The sequence below is a fragment of the Brienomyrus brachyistius genome, chromosome 6, assembly GCF_023856365.1.
Source record: "Brienomyrus brachyistius isolate T26 chromosome 6, BBRACH_0.4, whole genome shotgun sequence".
NCBI lineage: Eukaryota > Metazoa > Chordata > Actinopteri > Osteoglossiformes > Mormyridae > Brienomyrus > Brienomyrus brachyistius.
The window spans coordinates 4,134,719-4,149,108 of record NC_064538.1 but is presented as its reverse complement, the minus strand read 5'-3'; the positions used below and the strand labels follow the sequence as shown (position 1 = coordinate 4,149,108).

At 46.2% G+C, this 14,390-nt stretch overlaps 1 protein-coding gene across 9 annotated transcripts in view; it reads left to right on the top strand.

The window, feature by feature from the left end:
* The window catches only part of prdm16 (PR domain containing 16), a 168,911-nt gene that overhangs the window by 137,758 nt on the left and 16,763 nt on the right, over nt 1-14,390 (top strand). For 8 of the 9 annotated variants that reach the window (XM_049017754.1, XM_049017750.1, XM_049017747.1 and 5 more), the window contains exons 4-5: nt 6,800-6,937; nt 12,262-12,364. In XM_049017754.1, coding sequence (XP_048873711.1) covers nt 6,800-6,937; nt 12,262-12,364 — 241 coding nt within the window. Of the gene's footprint in view, nt 1-6,799; nt 6,938-10,083; nt 10,814-12,261; nt 12,365-14,390 lie in introns of those variants that run through there. The other variant, XM_049017752.1, reaches the window with a different exon arrangement.

Below are 14,390 nucleotides of genomic sequence, written 5' to 3'. Positions count from 1 at the left end.
CGCAGTTGGCCTGGTTTTATTGATACTGGTGGTGGTGTGCTGGGTGTGTATGTGTGTGTGTGTGGGGTGGGGGGGGGTAATGCTGGAGAGGCTCCCCCCCCCGCCAGCCCTCAGCCCCTTCACATTATCTTCACTGCAGCCAAGGCTGCTGAAGTTAATAAAACATGATTAATGGCCCCTTTTTCCATGCCTCTCCCACTCTTCCACTGTAATCTGTGTAACAGACAAAAGCTGTCAGCCAGAATTGCTTGGAAATAACCGTTATTGGTAACACCCCCCTTACGCCCCCTTAAATTCGCTCCCACCCTCCGACCAACGCCCGCTACAATCACCATAACCCCTCCACTTCCAAGCACGCCAGGAGTGACCCGCTGGGGGCCACACTGTCCCCGCGAGGCCTTCATCCATCACGGCCCGGCCTGCTGTGTGTCACTGTCTTTTTTGGACAGCTCTGAGTGGGCTGGAAGCGAAATACCCCCCCCCCCACCAGCAGAGCCAGGCACAAGGGTCTGTTCTCAGACAGATGGTGGTCCCTGATGAGATGGGACCCGGGTTGGGCTTTCCCAATAACACCAGCGTCCCTTCCCAGTAACACCAGTCTCCCATCAAACAGCCTGGTGGCACCTCTCCCATTTCTGGATAACACCTACCTCAGCTTGGGCATCATGGGAATTGGGAAGTAGGGCCCCTCATGGCGGGGTGGGGGGAGATGTATAGGACCTCCAAAAATCCCACGTCAGTGCCAGGTTAGCGCCACCACATGGGCGATGATGAATGTGCGCCACGTTACTGGGCTCACATGGTTCTACCAAGCGTTACAACAGAAGATCATTACAGTAATGGGAAAGGCCTGGGGATTCTGGGAACTGCGCTTGTGAAAGCAGCACTCGTCTGCAACGTTCGGTCGGCGAGGATTAGGCCGGCACTGGAGCTCAGACTGACAACTTTTCTGGGACAAACTGTGTTCTGAACTGTGCCCTTCATGTGCTGTTATACTCCTACAACTGGCTTTGGGGGCGTTTTTCTCTCTTTCACTCTGCTACTTTCTGACGTTTCTTTCAGTCCAAGGGCCTCGTTGTGATGGTGGTGTGGTCATGTTGTGTAGCGCCATGGCCCCCGTTCACCACTCCGTCTGGGTGGGGACTGTGTGAAGCCATTAGATTTCTACGACTCACCAAAATCAAATGGTGACTCCCCCCCCCCCCCCCCCCAGCCACTCACACTAAAACCCCTTCCATGGATGGTGACTGAGCAGGAACCCTGCACTTCTCGCGCGTGACTGCCCTCTAGTGGCTGGAGTGGGTCACTCCACCCCACCCCACCCCCCTCCATGTCTCTCCTCCCAGAGATTACAGCCTTGAGCTCTTCTGTGCAGGATGAGGAGTTTTTTTTTTTGGGGGGGGGGGGGGGGGGGGTATCCAAGGAGGACAAGAAGTCTTACCAGCTGCTCACAGTCGCCGGTCAGATCCAAGAACCCGTTGTGGCAATTCAAGTGTTTGTTTGTTATTCTATTATCACATCGAGAGTGAGAGAGGAGGAACCGTCTGGCTCTCATGCATGGACACGCACACAGGTGCACAGTCATGCACGGGCACAGGCAGGCGGGTGCATGCACAAGCGCGCTCCCCAGTCACACGGGAGCTGCGGGCTCGGCATGGCGAAGAGACTCCCACAGCTGAAGAACAATAAACAAACAGACTATCATCTGACGCCGCAGGTCCCGGGAATCCACTGACAGCCTCTTGTTCCTCGCTTCCCCAGGATATGAATACACAAACCAGATAGAGGCCCCTCGCATTAGCCGCTGGGTGGCCATTGTCTTCAGACTCCCCCCGTTTAAGTGTTTGCAAACTCTTCCTGTTTTCGACCGTGAAGCTCTTTGAAAGGAAATTATTCGACATCCTATAATTTTTAGGTGCAAGGCGTGTGAACTTCGAAGCAGCTCCGCCGAGCTGTACTCGACACGAAAAGAAACTCACGGGCCAGAGAGTCATTGTGGAGAGTGTATGAGAGTAGGGACTCCTGTAGAGCGTAGGGACTCCTGCAGACTCCCACAGAGCGTAGGGACTCCCACAAAGTTTTAATAGACCGTAGGGACTCCCGCAGATTCCTGCAGACTCCTACAACGCGTAGGGACTCCTGCAGACTACTGCAGGTGCAGAGACTCCAGCAGACTCTTACAGAGCATAGGAAGTCCCACAGACTCCTATAGACCGTAGGGACTCCTGCAGATTCCTATAGACCGTAGGAACTCCCACAGACTCCTGTAGACCGTAGAGAGTCTTGCAGTGTGGTATATTTGGGCCCAGGACTTTATAGGGGCCCGAGAACTGCGAAGGGTCCAGTGGTCAACCACCACTTACACCCCTCAAATTGCAAAAATCTACCAGTAGGAAGCCCAGAATTTGTAGATAAGTCTCTGGGTCTCACCGTAAAAGCTCCGATTTCCCCCGTCCAGCTACTTTCGCATGCCTTGTTACTGCACCACAGCTTCTGGCTTGTGTGGGCGAGTGGGGGGGGGTGGGGTTGCAGCATCACCCTCACTTTTTCAGATTCCCACATCACAGGTACCTCTGTCACCTCTCCCTTCACACACGCATCCCCAGGCCTTGTCAAACACCCCCACCCCCACTCAATAGTAACCTGCGCGAAACTTTCCGCATTGTGGCTTGCATTTTGAAGAAAAAAAGAAGCTACACGAGCTACACCGCCCGCCCTCGTTGACCGAGATGCAGCTCGCTGCGTGGGTACAAACCGCCGGGGTTCCGCTCCCGCACTCAGCAGTCGATGCCGAGGCAGATAAACGTTTCACAGAGAACCACCAACTTTTGCCTTTTTCTGCAGGAGCGTAAACAGGGTTACTGGAACAAAGGTGTGAGTGATCGTTTGATATAACTAAATCATTTAAATGCAAATGTCTATCTTTTTGGATAGGGACACGTCCCTCCGGTCTCACCTGGTTTGGTCTATGCCAGAACACTCATAGTACATCGTCTTCATAACGTGACGAGCAGGACAGATTCCATCGAGCAGAAAACATCTGGCGTTTTTTGTGACCCTTTTAAATCTGCAATTGGCATTTTTTTCGTCCGGTTATCTCAGAAGATTCTAGAGATGGGGTCAGTTTTTCGGGCGCAGCGATACCGAAAATAGGTTGCAGGTGTAATCTTACATCAGGCCGCTGACTTCAGGAGACCACCACCAGTCTGCAGGGAAATACCCCAGCGGAACAAGATAAAGCCTGCACTTAAATGGATGAGTTTGGCTGCCAGGGGCTGGAGAGGCCTCAGTGTGGAGGAGGCGGTCTGTGCCTTATCTCCAGATGGGTGAAATAGACTTCATTCAATGGCCTCCTTATCTCATTTCCTGTTGGCTTAATGGCACTTCCTGTCACCGGGGCCCGAATTGAGAGAGAGAGAGAGAGGGAGAGGGAGAGGGAGAGGGAGCGCATCTCTGTGGTGCAGAATTCGACGTATGTGTCCTGTAGCTGGCAGCACCTTGCCCCGCTACGTCCGTGAAACTGGGGCCCCCGCCGGCAAGTTTCAGGGCCCACGAGCAGTTTGTGATGTTGTGCTTTAACACGCGTTCATGCCTTTTCTCGCGGCCTTGTACCCCTATACATTTTACATTTTTTATCCTTTCGCACGCAAAGCACTCGTTTTCCGGGCGTATGATGCCGTCATTGCGGACACAACGGAGAGTCGGCACTGAATGGTGAGAAGGGGACCCTGAGTTTCCCGCGAGCCGTGGGCCCGAGGTTGGGGGGGCTGTGCTGCCGGGCGACACTCCGAACCCACCCTGGCTCATGTCACGCTGCCGTGCGGATTATTCGGGAGAGAGTTTTAAAATGTTAAAAAAAAAAGATCTGAAGTACGCAGAGCAGCAGATGTGAAGGGGATCCCCCCCCCCCCCCCCCGAAACAAGGGCCACTGCAGCTTCAGCGGATCGCCGGTACTGATCCACGGCACCACTGACCCAAACCAGGCCCCCTCTCGGAGGTGCTGCCTGCCTAGTGTCTCATCTGACCTACCCAGAGGGGGGCCGGAAATCAGCCTATGAGAAGTGAGGCATTTATATGCCCCCCCTTCCCCAAAAGCTCACAATGGCCCCCAGCTTACACACACCTGCTCAGAATAGCTGCCTGAATCTGTCAGGTCCAGACACAGCCACTCCAACCCCCCCCCTCCTCCTGTCAAACACACAAACGCAGTGTGACCCCTGGCATCTATAAGCCCGCCCCCAGAGCATCACATGACCGCCATATTTTAGGCATGTCTTAGGGTGGCACTACATGCAGGTGTCTCTCAGAGGTAAGCAGAATAAGACAAATAAATAAACAATGGGCATTTTTTTTTTTACTTGCACCTCATTACGTCCATTATAAATCAAAGCCACACCTGGAGACGGAGCCTTTGCAGACCTGGCCGCCGCCTGCGTCTCATTAGGCCCCATCGGGTCCTCAGCTACCTCCGAGGTGCCCCACCGCCCTGCCCGATCTAAGCTGTTTTCCATCTGTTAATAAAATGTGCACAATGCCTACGGTTTTGGACCCGGTAGGCGGTGGACGGGCCCCCATGTGACTGCGGGGCCCCACGCGGGGCCATGCCTTGTTTTTTGGCGAGCGGTTAATTCTGCTGCACGCCTGGTTAGTTTTCAGTGACTGCTTTTCGCACATAAAGTAAAGGTCTGGTGTGTATCACTTTTCGGACGTTAAACGCGTAACCCGCGCGGTGGCCTTTGTCGCAGAGACTCTGTTACGACTTTTTCCCAGAATGCCGAGCATCCAATTGCTGATGGATTTCTGCGGGGTTGGGTCACCTCGAGGCCAGCCTGCCGCGTTCCGGGTGTCTCTATGACCCGTCGAGGGCGGCAGGGTGGACCTGAAACGCAGAGGGTTGAACATCGACAGACTTAGGCGGCTCGTTCAGTAAGAGTGAGTCATACTTCACAACAGTAGCTGAAAAAAAGCCGTAATAACAGCCGAAAGACGGACGGGTGACGAGGAGCCGCTGCACGCTCGTGTGCGAGCAGAGTGCCACCACACCTCATTGTTTCACAATTAAAAAAAAGAGGGTGACCTCCGTTGAACCCGAACCCCCTCCTTGTCACAGCACCATGACCCCCGCCTTCACGCTCACAGACGCCGCAGCCTGAACCCGGGCCCTCAGCACTGGCACCCCCACAGTTTTTTTTCCTCACCTTGCTGGTCGCTCTCTTGTGTACTAACCCCCCCCACTCAGGAGATCAACGATCAACACCGGCCCCCAGATTCTCTCATACCTGAATGTGATTGCTGGGGTGGGGGACAGGGTTGGGGGGGGGTGGGGGGGACAGGGTCAAAGTTCACCCCTGCGTACTCTCATTATGACATGTAATTAGAGTAAATCTCGGGCCTTAAAGGCTCAACTGTCACGACCTGGGAGGATCTGCTACTGCGATCCGGCTCAGCGGGACGGGAAATTAGACCCTTATAAAAGCGAGGCTGCACATTTTCAGCATTAATTACCAGTCAAGTGCCTCCTCCCAGTTCCTGCACCTCGCAGTCCCTGCACCTCCCAGTCTCTGCATCTTCCTGTCCCTGTACCACCCAAAACCTTGACTTCCCAGTCCCTCCAACTCAATCCCTTCACCTCCCTGTCCCTGTACCACCCAGAACCTTGACCTCCTAGTCCTTGTACCACCCAGAACCTAGACCTCCCAGTCCCTGTACCACATAGAACCTTGACCTCCCAGTCCCTGTACCATATAGAACCTTGACCTCCCAGTCCCAGTACCACCCAGAACCTTGACCTCCCATTCCCTGTACCACATAGAACCTTGACATCCAAGTCCCTGTACCTCAGCCCTCACCATGACATACGAAGGGGACCAGTGACCAGCGACATCTGATTGTTATGCTGGCCTGCAGATGGCTGGCAGAATAATAATAATAACAATAATAATGATAATAATACAAAATGAAGAAGAATAAGAAACTGGAATAGTGTGTGATAGAAGATCGTACTTATCAAGGTCACGTTAGCGACACATGGGGGTGTAGCAGCAGCAGTCCAAGGTGCCTTTAATCAAATTCACAGCAGAACCAAGAGCAACCATCTCATATCATGTACATGATTAGACTCATAGCAGCTGTCAGAGAGGCTTGTTTTCTGTTTACTGCATATTAATGGGCTTCTCCCTACTTCATTTTTAAGCACCGTTTCATTGCTGGTCTTTCTTGGGATGGGAGGGACAATGAAGGAGTGAAGGAATCACGGGACACTGAGACAGATTTCCATCGTCTTCTTTTGGGGGATAATCAGTTGCGACAGATTCGCCACGCTCAAAACAGCTGCCATTCCGGACCCGCCCCAACTCACCGCTCCGCAGTTAAGATAATCCCCACCCCCACCCCCCCCCCCCCAATCAAACACACATCCACCGCTGAGACCCAGAGAGCCTGACAAAGGGAAAGAATTCCTCACATCAGCTTGGAGAAGGTGAGGGGAGCTGGACAGGGCAGCTGGGCCTAACCTTTCCACACCTCTCGGCATGTGCGCTAAGAATGTGCTGATTTTCTCACACACGCCTGCGGCCCCGCTTTCACCGTTGCAACTCGATATGGGGGTGCGCAAACAAGTGCTTTCACCCAGTTCGCCATCCCCAACCCCCCAGCACCACCCCCCGCCCCGCTACACCCAACCCTCCCCATTTCCAGGTTCTGAAAAAAATGATCAGCCGTGCCCAGTGAGCATCTGACAAAATACGCAGAACCTGAACACAGACATTGATCTCTGTCTCCGTGCCTCTTCCCCGGCAGGTAGTGGACGGCATGGGCAATGTGAAATTCTGCATGGCCACCGACCTGGACGGCAGCGGAAGCTGGCTGAAGTATGTCCGCATGGCCCCGTCCTTCGAGGAGCAGAACCTGACGGTGTGCTACCTGAACGGCGATCAGGTGAGGCACTTTACTTAATGATCATACATTCCTTTCACATGCCACACCATCTGTGGGAAACCATGCTTCTTTACAACCAGAAGCTCTTTAATCTAACTCACGCTACACGCGCTAATCACAAACCCTTGTGAGTGAAACAAAGGTCTTTATTGTGGGTGTTAGTCCCGCCACCTTATCCATCAGACAGAGTGATTCACGTACGAAGCAGTAGAGTAATGGCTGTCCCATGTTTTATAACCATTACCTCCAGCTGCATATTCAGACAAAGTTAACTGGGTATCTGCGCTAGGGACCGTACGCTTACTAAAGCAACATGTCGATGTAAAAGAGCCTATCTGAGCGGAATAGGGGCTAATCTCAGAAGAGGAGCTCAGGCGCGTTCGTGAGCGGTGTGGGCCGTTAAACTCAAAAGCCCGGCTCGTTTTTTAACCCTGAAAGGGAGGAGGTCGACAGGGAGGGGGATGGCCTTCCTGTGCCTTTGTTCCTGTCCGTCCTTCGTGCTGGAGAAGGCCTCTGCTGGTGCGAGTATTGATGTCCAGGCACTTCAGACAGCTCAACTCAGCACAAAGAAAGGGGGACATGAATAGGACAAAGATGGACAGCCACCAACTGACCTTAAATACCAAAAGTGACTGCTGTTTTGTTTATTTATATATTGGCAAAATCTTGCAGACAGCAGCCCAGTCAGAACACCCCACGCCATTTGGTTTATTCAACCCCTCTTATTAATTTATTTTCACCAGGTTTTATCTGCCATTCTATGTGGTTTAGGGCTTTATGGACAATAACTTATCATGTATTTATGAACACTGCACATAAATACAATACATAATTGATTAAACTTTGTGCTGTGTCCTTGTTATTTAACCATAAATCCCTCACGTGTGTGTATGAAGCTGTTCTAATCAGGACACACGTCAAGTAGCGCGTCTTAATAACAAGTTATTTAATCACTTATTTCACATAAATTAATATCATAACAATGCATTATGGGATACACAACCTGGTGTTTAGAATTCAGAGGTTTCTGCCGTACAGATTTCCCCCCCAGTCATGTCAGGGATTAAAGCATATAAATTGTGGTGAGTGAAGGACAGGTCAAGTGTTTATCTGAAAATACATCTCTTTAAAACACGCCTGACCTAAACAATTGTTCTCATTTCCTAAATGTTTTGTCTGAGAAAAAATAATTACGTATTAGTTGCTTAAAAACATTTTTTATCCAAAACAGATTGTGTAGATTACAATGTCGTGCTTTATACCATATTTGATAGTTATATCAACGTAAGTATATTAATCCAACTTGCGAGGGGGACACTCTCAGATGTGAGAGTGTGGTCCGAACTCCAGTGCGGTCCAGAGGATGGAAGCTGGCTTCGTTATCCTCAGCCTCGTTACTTGGGGCTCTGGGCTTCCTCAGCGAGGACCTCCATTCAAGAAAGCCTATTAATCTCAGTACACCTCCCCAGCTCATCAAGGTGCACTTACAATGGCCACCGCGGAGGAGAGGGTCTGCATCCTCGTCTAATTTAACCGCAAAGTCCCCGTCTGTGAAACTCACTTCATGCCTCAAAACTCGCGTGAATGGTGAAGCACGTTTCACGGGGCCCTGAACACGCGAGTTAAATGTAGGATGTAGTGTTTGCAGGTGTCTTTGTGCCTATGTGCGTGATTGATCACGTGGGGTGCGTGGGGGGGGGCATTGGTTTCTGCTCTGTCACTGCGCTTAGCCACATGAGGGCTCTTCGTCATGGTACAAGGACTTGGACCCAATACACAGTCCGGCGTTCAGGTTCCGGGAAAAAGCTGGTTAGCATTTGTAAAGTGTAGCATGTTCTCACAGGTGCAAGTCCAGAATGCCGGTGCCCATGTTTAAATGCCAAAGCAAGTTGCTGCTTTAAAAGGTATCCAGTTAGCTGAAAGATCAGTAATAATGGTACTTTATGTCTTTTCCTCTGTAGATGGGAAGGGTCTGCGGGGGGCTTTGCAGTTGAGACACAGTGAACTGTGTCCCCTCTGTCACGCTGTCATTGTCTGCTGTGTCACGAGTGGCCGGCCCTGATCTTGTTTGATCTTTCCTCTCCTTCGCTATAACGTGCCCAGTGATAAATGGAGCCCAGTGTGTGGAAACAGGATCCACTGGTTCTTAGCGCTACTCATCGGGGAAGGGGTGGTGACCACGCGGGGGATTATGTTGCGTCTTGGCATTGATGGATGACACATCTGCCCCGGACACTTGAAAGCACAGAGAGGAGGTCAAGATGTTTCTCCGAATTCTGTCAAAACTCGAAAGATTGACTGTAGCGACGACTCATCTCAGCAACGCCGACCGACTCGATCAAACGGCGCGAGTGACGCGAATCGCGCCCGGTTCCCGGTTCGCGCCCCGAACCTTGCTGTGAGGTCTCACCAAGTCAAACTTAACAAGTTAAGCTGAAGTTTGCCCTTCGCTTGTGTTTAGTTTCATTATCGAAGTTGGTCTTTCCTGACTTGTAAAATTAGGAGACTCTGGTACAATGACACGGTGCATTAAAACACAGATTAAACGTTTTGAAGTACTCGCCTTGGTGTCATTTACACTGGGGTATCGTTTAGCCCAAGAGCCCCTTTTGTTTGCACCGTTGTCTCCGTTACTACATTGGAATCGCACTCATTGCTGTGACTTATTTTCTGAATTCATCAGACTAATTGATTCGTCAGAGTATTGATTAAAAATAGGAGACATAAGGGTTTTTACTTAGTTATTTATCTATTTGCTTACTTATTCAACCTACATACTTATTTGTCAGTTTAGTCGCGAACTGAGTCAGGTTAAATAAATTAACATAATTTCTTTATGGAATAATAATGTTATTGTGTTACAAAAATATGTAGAAATATAATCGCATTTAAATTGCATTCACGTAACAAGCAGATATAGAAAATGGATGAACGGGTTTAATATTTGCCTTTTCTTAGTATTAAGATCACGTATAATAATAACTACAATTATTACAATAACTGTAACGTTACATTAATAATTAAAACGGTTGCAGAGTTCAAAACTACATATTTTATTATTGAAGAAACAATTATTTGTATTTTCTAAAATATACAATTTCCAATTATATGTATAATTCCAATAGATATAACAATAGTATGTCTGTATACCTTACTAAAACTATCTGTAGTGAGTAATTGTCGTGTGTATTTGTGGACAAAAAATATCAAATTATTTTATAGCAATTAAATCATTTTAGAATTGCATTAAATCGTAAACAACAAAGTGTGGAAACTCTTAGTAGCCGTGAAAAGTATCTGGCGATAGATAACGACTGAAAACAGGTGTCGAGAATGTGCCGTAAACAAAGCGAATGGCACCGGTTTTCGAAAACTCCATTACAATGCGTGAAAAACTGCGCGTTTTTTTGCGCGTATTTTTAAAATACTTGTTTCATCATGTAAGGTATTTTTCATCAATAATAGATTTATCTTGTGGTCAGAGCGGAAAGAACCCGTGGGGAGGGGTCTGTGCAGCAGATCAGTCAATCCTCTCGTTTTAGATAAGAGGGGAGGAGTGACTGCCGGTTAACTCTCCGAGCTCCGAGGGGCAATAGGGAATCACTAATGAGGGGAGAGCTCACCTCATCAAAGACGCTCTCAGACAGACTAGAGAGTTGAGGACTCGGCTCGCACCAGGACAGTCTGCGCTCGCCTCCTCGCGCCTTCCTCCTCGCGCGACTCCCGCACGGAGCCTGCCTCGAGCCAGGGTTCTCCTGTAATGATACTATGGGTTGTGTTGTGAACTCCACCGGGACAGAACTGCTATTCCAACTGGAAGCTGTAAGATCAACCGCTCAACTTTCCCAACTCTACCACCTTACGGAACACAAAAAGGTCAGCATACAGATCATTGCATAAATAATTGCATTTAATAATAATAATAATAATTAATAATAATAATAATACACATGTGTTTGTTGCATTTGTACATTGAATATTGATTAGTCTGCTAACAATGACATACCCTTGCGACAATGGCATGTTCTGTTGTCTCGGTTTTAGGCCGATAGAAGGCCAATCTCGGATGAAGTTATTCTAGTTTTATAATTCTTTTGCTTGCATGTTTGTTTTTTTTCCGGAGTCCCATGTGTAAATGATTGGCCGCTTGTATCTTAGCGATGAGCGCCCCCCTGAGGGCATTGGTCGTATTGAAGCATATGTTCTTGAACATGATTTAAATTGTCTTTCACGTAGCTTTTTCCTGTATTCTTTTACGTTATTTTTTAATTTAATTAGCATAGCGTGTGGTCTTATTTTTCTGTTAATTTTATTTTTTTATACGCCTACTCTGTCGTTTTGTGTACAATACGTGGTGTCTCGAAATTAATGAAGGAGTTTTAAAACAAATTTCCATTTCTTCAAAATATTGTGTTCATGTAACGGTAATACGAGGAACAGTGGTTAACTGCACTATAATTTAATTAACTTAAATATTTCGTGAGCGCGGTGTCTTATGCATATTTACTACAGTTCACGTGGGTTTGGGTTTTAAATGTTTTGAATGAATTCTCTAATTTAATTACATACATTTGATGTTTTAAATTCATTATGCATCGTGTGAGATTGTTCTCGTCGTTGATTTGCAAAGCAATTTTTAATATTCAAATGCTAAATAATAAGAGTAATTTAAAACGAGTTTGGTTGATTTTCTGGTAATCCTCTGAATATTTTGCGTTTTAATTTTGAAACGTTAACATACAACAAGTTATAATTATTTTACATGTGTTAAATTGTTTTTATCGAATTGTAACAAATGAACGTCCTTTTAGTGCTGGATATTTAATTATAACAGAAATTTAAAACAATTAAATAATTAACAAAATCGTAATTACTCATACAATTAAAATTCAATTATCCAATTTTCAGCTGGGCTATAAAAGCAGGTTAAATTATTTTACCCAAAATTCGGGTTATTTTGTAATGACTTTACATACATATATTGAGGTAATTAATTTTTTAGTATAATACATATTTTCACTGAATGAACGAAAACAAATCAATATGCTTTAAATTATTACAATTAAATTTTAAGCAATGTAAGTAAAAGCAAGATGTTATTTTTGATAAAGCATTGACATTATTAAAAGTAATTCGATATTTTAATAATAAATTAGATGTAGTTGCATGTATTATGTTCTGTCGTTGTTGCGTTAAATACGTGAAAATTTGGTGCTAATAATCGCAAATATTTCTTTATAACAAAACTGAGGACTCACTTATGTGTGAAATCGGTCTCAAATTTTAAAGCTAAATTTTACCTTTTACCTTGTCTTTTTTTACAGATTTATTATAAAGCTATTAGGGACATTGACGCGGGGGAGGAGCTTCTGGTTTATATGAAGGACGGAGTCTTCCCTGAGGAATCCATGGCCCCCAATCTGGAAGGTAAGATTAATGCGTATCATTAACGAATATTTTAAACAAACCCGGACCATTTTAGCGGCGTTTTTTTTTTCGCTAACAGACGTATTAGCTGTTTTACGGCATACCCAGTCTCTTGGCAACGTCCAGACTAACTTGTTCCTTGCGATAAATAACCGCGACAACTTAATCACTCTTCACTGTGGTGTTAATTGCCCATACCTGTTTTCTGCTAATCCCCAATTAGGCCTATTGTTCACAGATAAAAGTCAATGATGTGCTCAGCGTACATTAGGGTCTACAATAGCTTTAATTAGGCTTTTGAGTTTATTCTTTTTTCGCTGAGAGATAATGCTATTGTCTGCGTTACGGCAGGAGTGTTCGTTTTGTCTCTCGACGATGCTACAAATAACACATTTAGTCCCAATAGACAGATCTGTGATATTTGTCTAAATATTGGCCTAACTATTCAAATTTGTAGTTTTCAAATAACAATGACAAAAACAGGTTCTCTAAATGCCAACCTGACCTGGATTTCGTAGCCGTAATTACAAATGAACCATTACTTAACCTAATTATTTTCTGTCGGCTTTTCATTAGTTTTTTTGTGTTGTTTTTTGCTGCTTAAATTAACAAACTAAAAATGCAAGAAAAAAGTGCTTCTCCTGGGCCAGTTGTGCCTAGATAAGTCGAATTAATTTTTTTCTGTTATCTATCGTAAATTATTTAATCATTTATCTCCATTACTCGATCAGAATGATCATTATTATTATTAATACTACTACTACTACTACTACTACTAATAATAATAATAATAATAATAATAATAATAATAATAATTATTATTATTATTATTATTATTATTATTATTATACTATGTGATAATAACTATTATTAATAGTAATAACCTTTGATTTTTTTTTTTCTCGGTTGTTGACACAGGGGTCCCCTATAATTAAAACTGTAGAATAAATTAAGAAAGTGGAGATTTTAAGGATATACTTACACAAAACATTCACTATTAAAGTGTCCTCAGGGTCATCAGGGGCTGATCGGGAAACCTACACAGTGTGATACTGTTTATACACTTATTACACTTAGATACACTTATTCCTTTATTGTTATTTTGTAATAACTTGAAACATTAAATGGTATGTTGGATGTTATTTTCATAAGAAATACATTCTATTTAGTGGATGTGTGTGTGTGTGTGTGTGCGCGTGTGTGTGTATACACACATACACACATACATGCTTGTATTCATATTGGTGAGGGGACTGTCCATTAATTTTTATGGGCATAACCCTAATCCCATAAATGACAACCCAGACTTTTGACATTTTTCGGTTGCAATCACACATTTTTTGAAATTGAGTTTCCCCTTGTGGAGACCGAACAAATGGTCCCCACAACGTGAAAATAACAGGTTCTTATCACGATGCAGTATGTACAGGCCCAGACACACAGGATAACAGTATGTAATAGTGGCTGCATCTGCGTGTTTTGCTGCAGTCGTGCTGCAGTATTCTGTGTGGTCCCTGTCCATATGACTGACTTTTTTTACCTCGTTATAGTAAATATGTCGTATATCCCGGCTGAGCTCACCGATTACCCATCATGCTCTTCTCAGCAGGGTAGCGACCCTAACGTCATACGTTGTCTTTGGGAGATGCCCGATGCGCATCTGGGTTTTCTTTGCTGCGCTGTCTTTGCCTAAAGTGGGGTTGTCAGGTACACTGTTTTGTTGTGTTGCTCTTGATTTAGGGGACGGGGGGGGGGGGGGCACGATTACATTTTGCTTGTCACGGATAATAAGACGCGTCTCGGACGGCGCAAGGCTTTCGTGAGTCATGGACATTTTCTAGCACACACAAAAATGTTTGCTCAGAAAGATAGGTATCTTCAGATCTCAGTGCCAAAAAGAGGGAGATCGCCCCCCCCCCCCCCCCGCCCTCGGCCCCCACCGCTGCTCGCTGTGGCTTATCGGGGGTGGAGAAGCCCCCAGAGACCTCACCCAGGCTTGCAGATTACTCACTAAACGGCACATAAT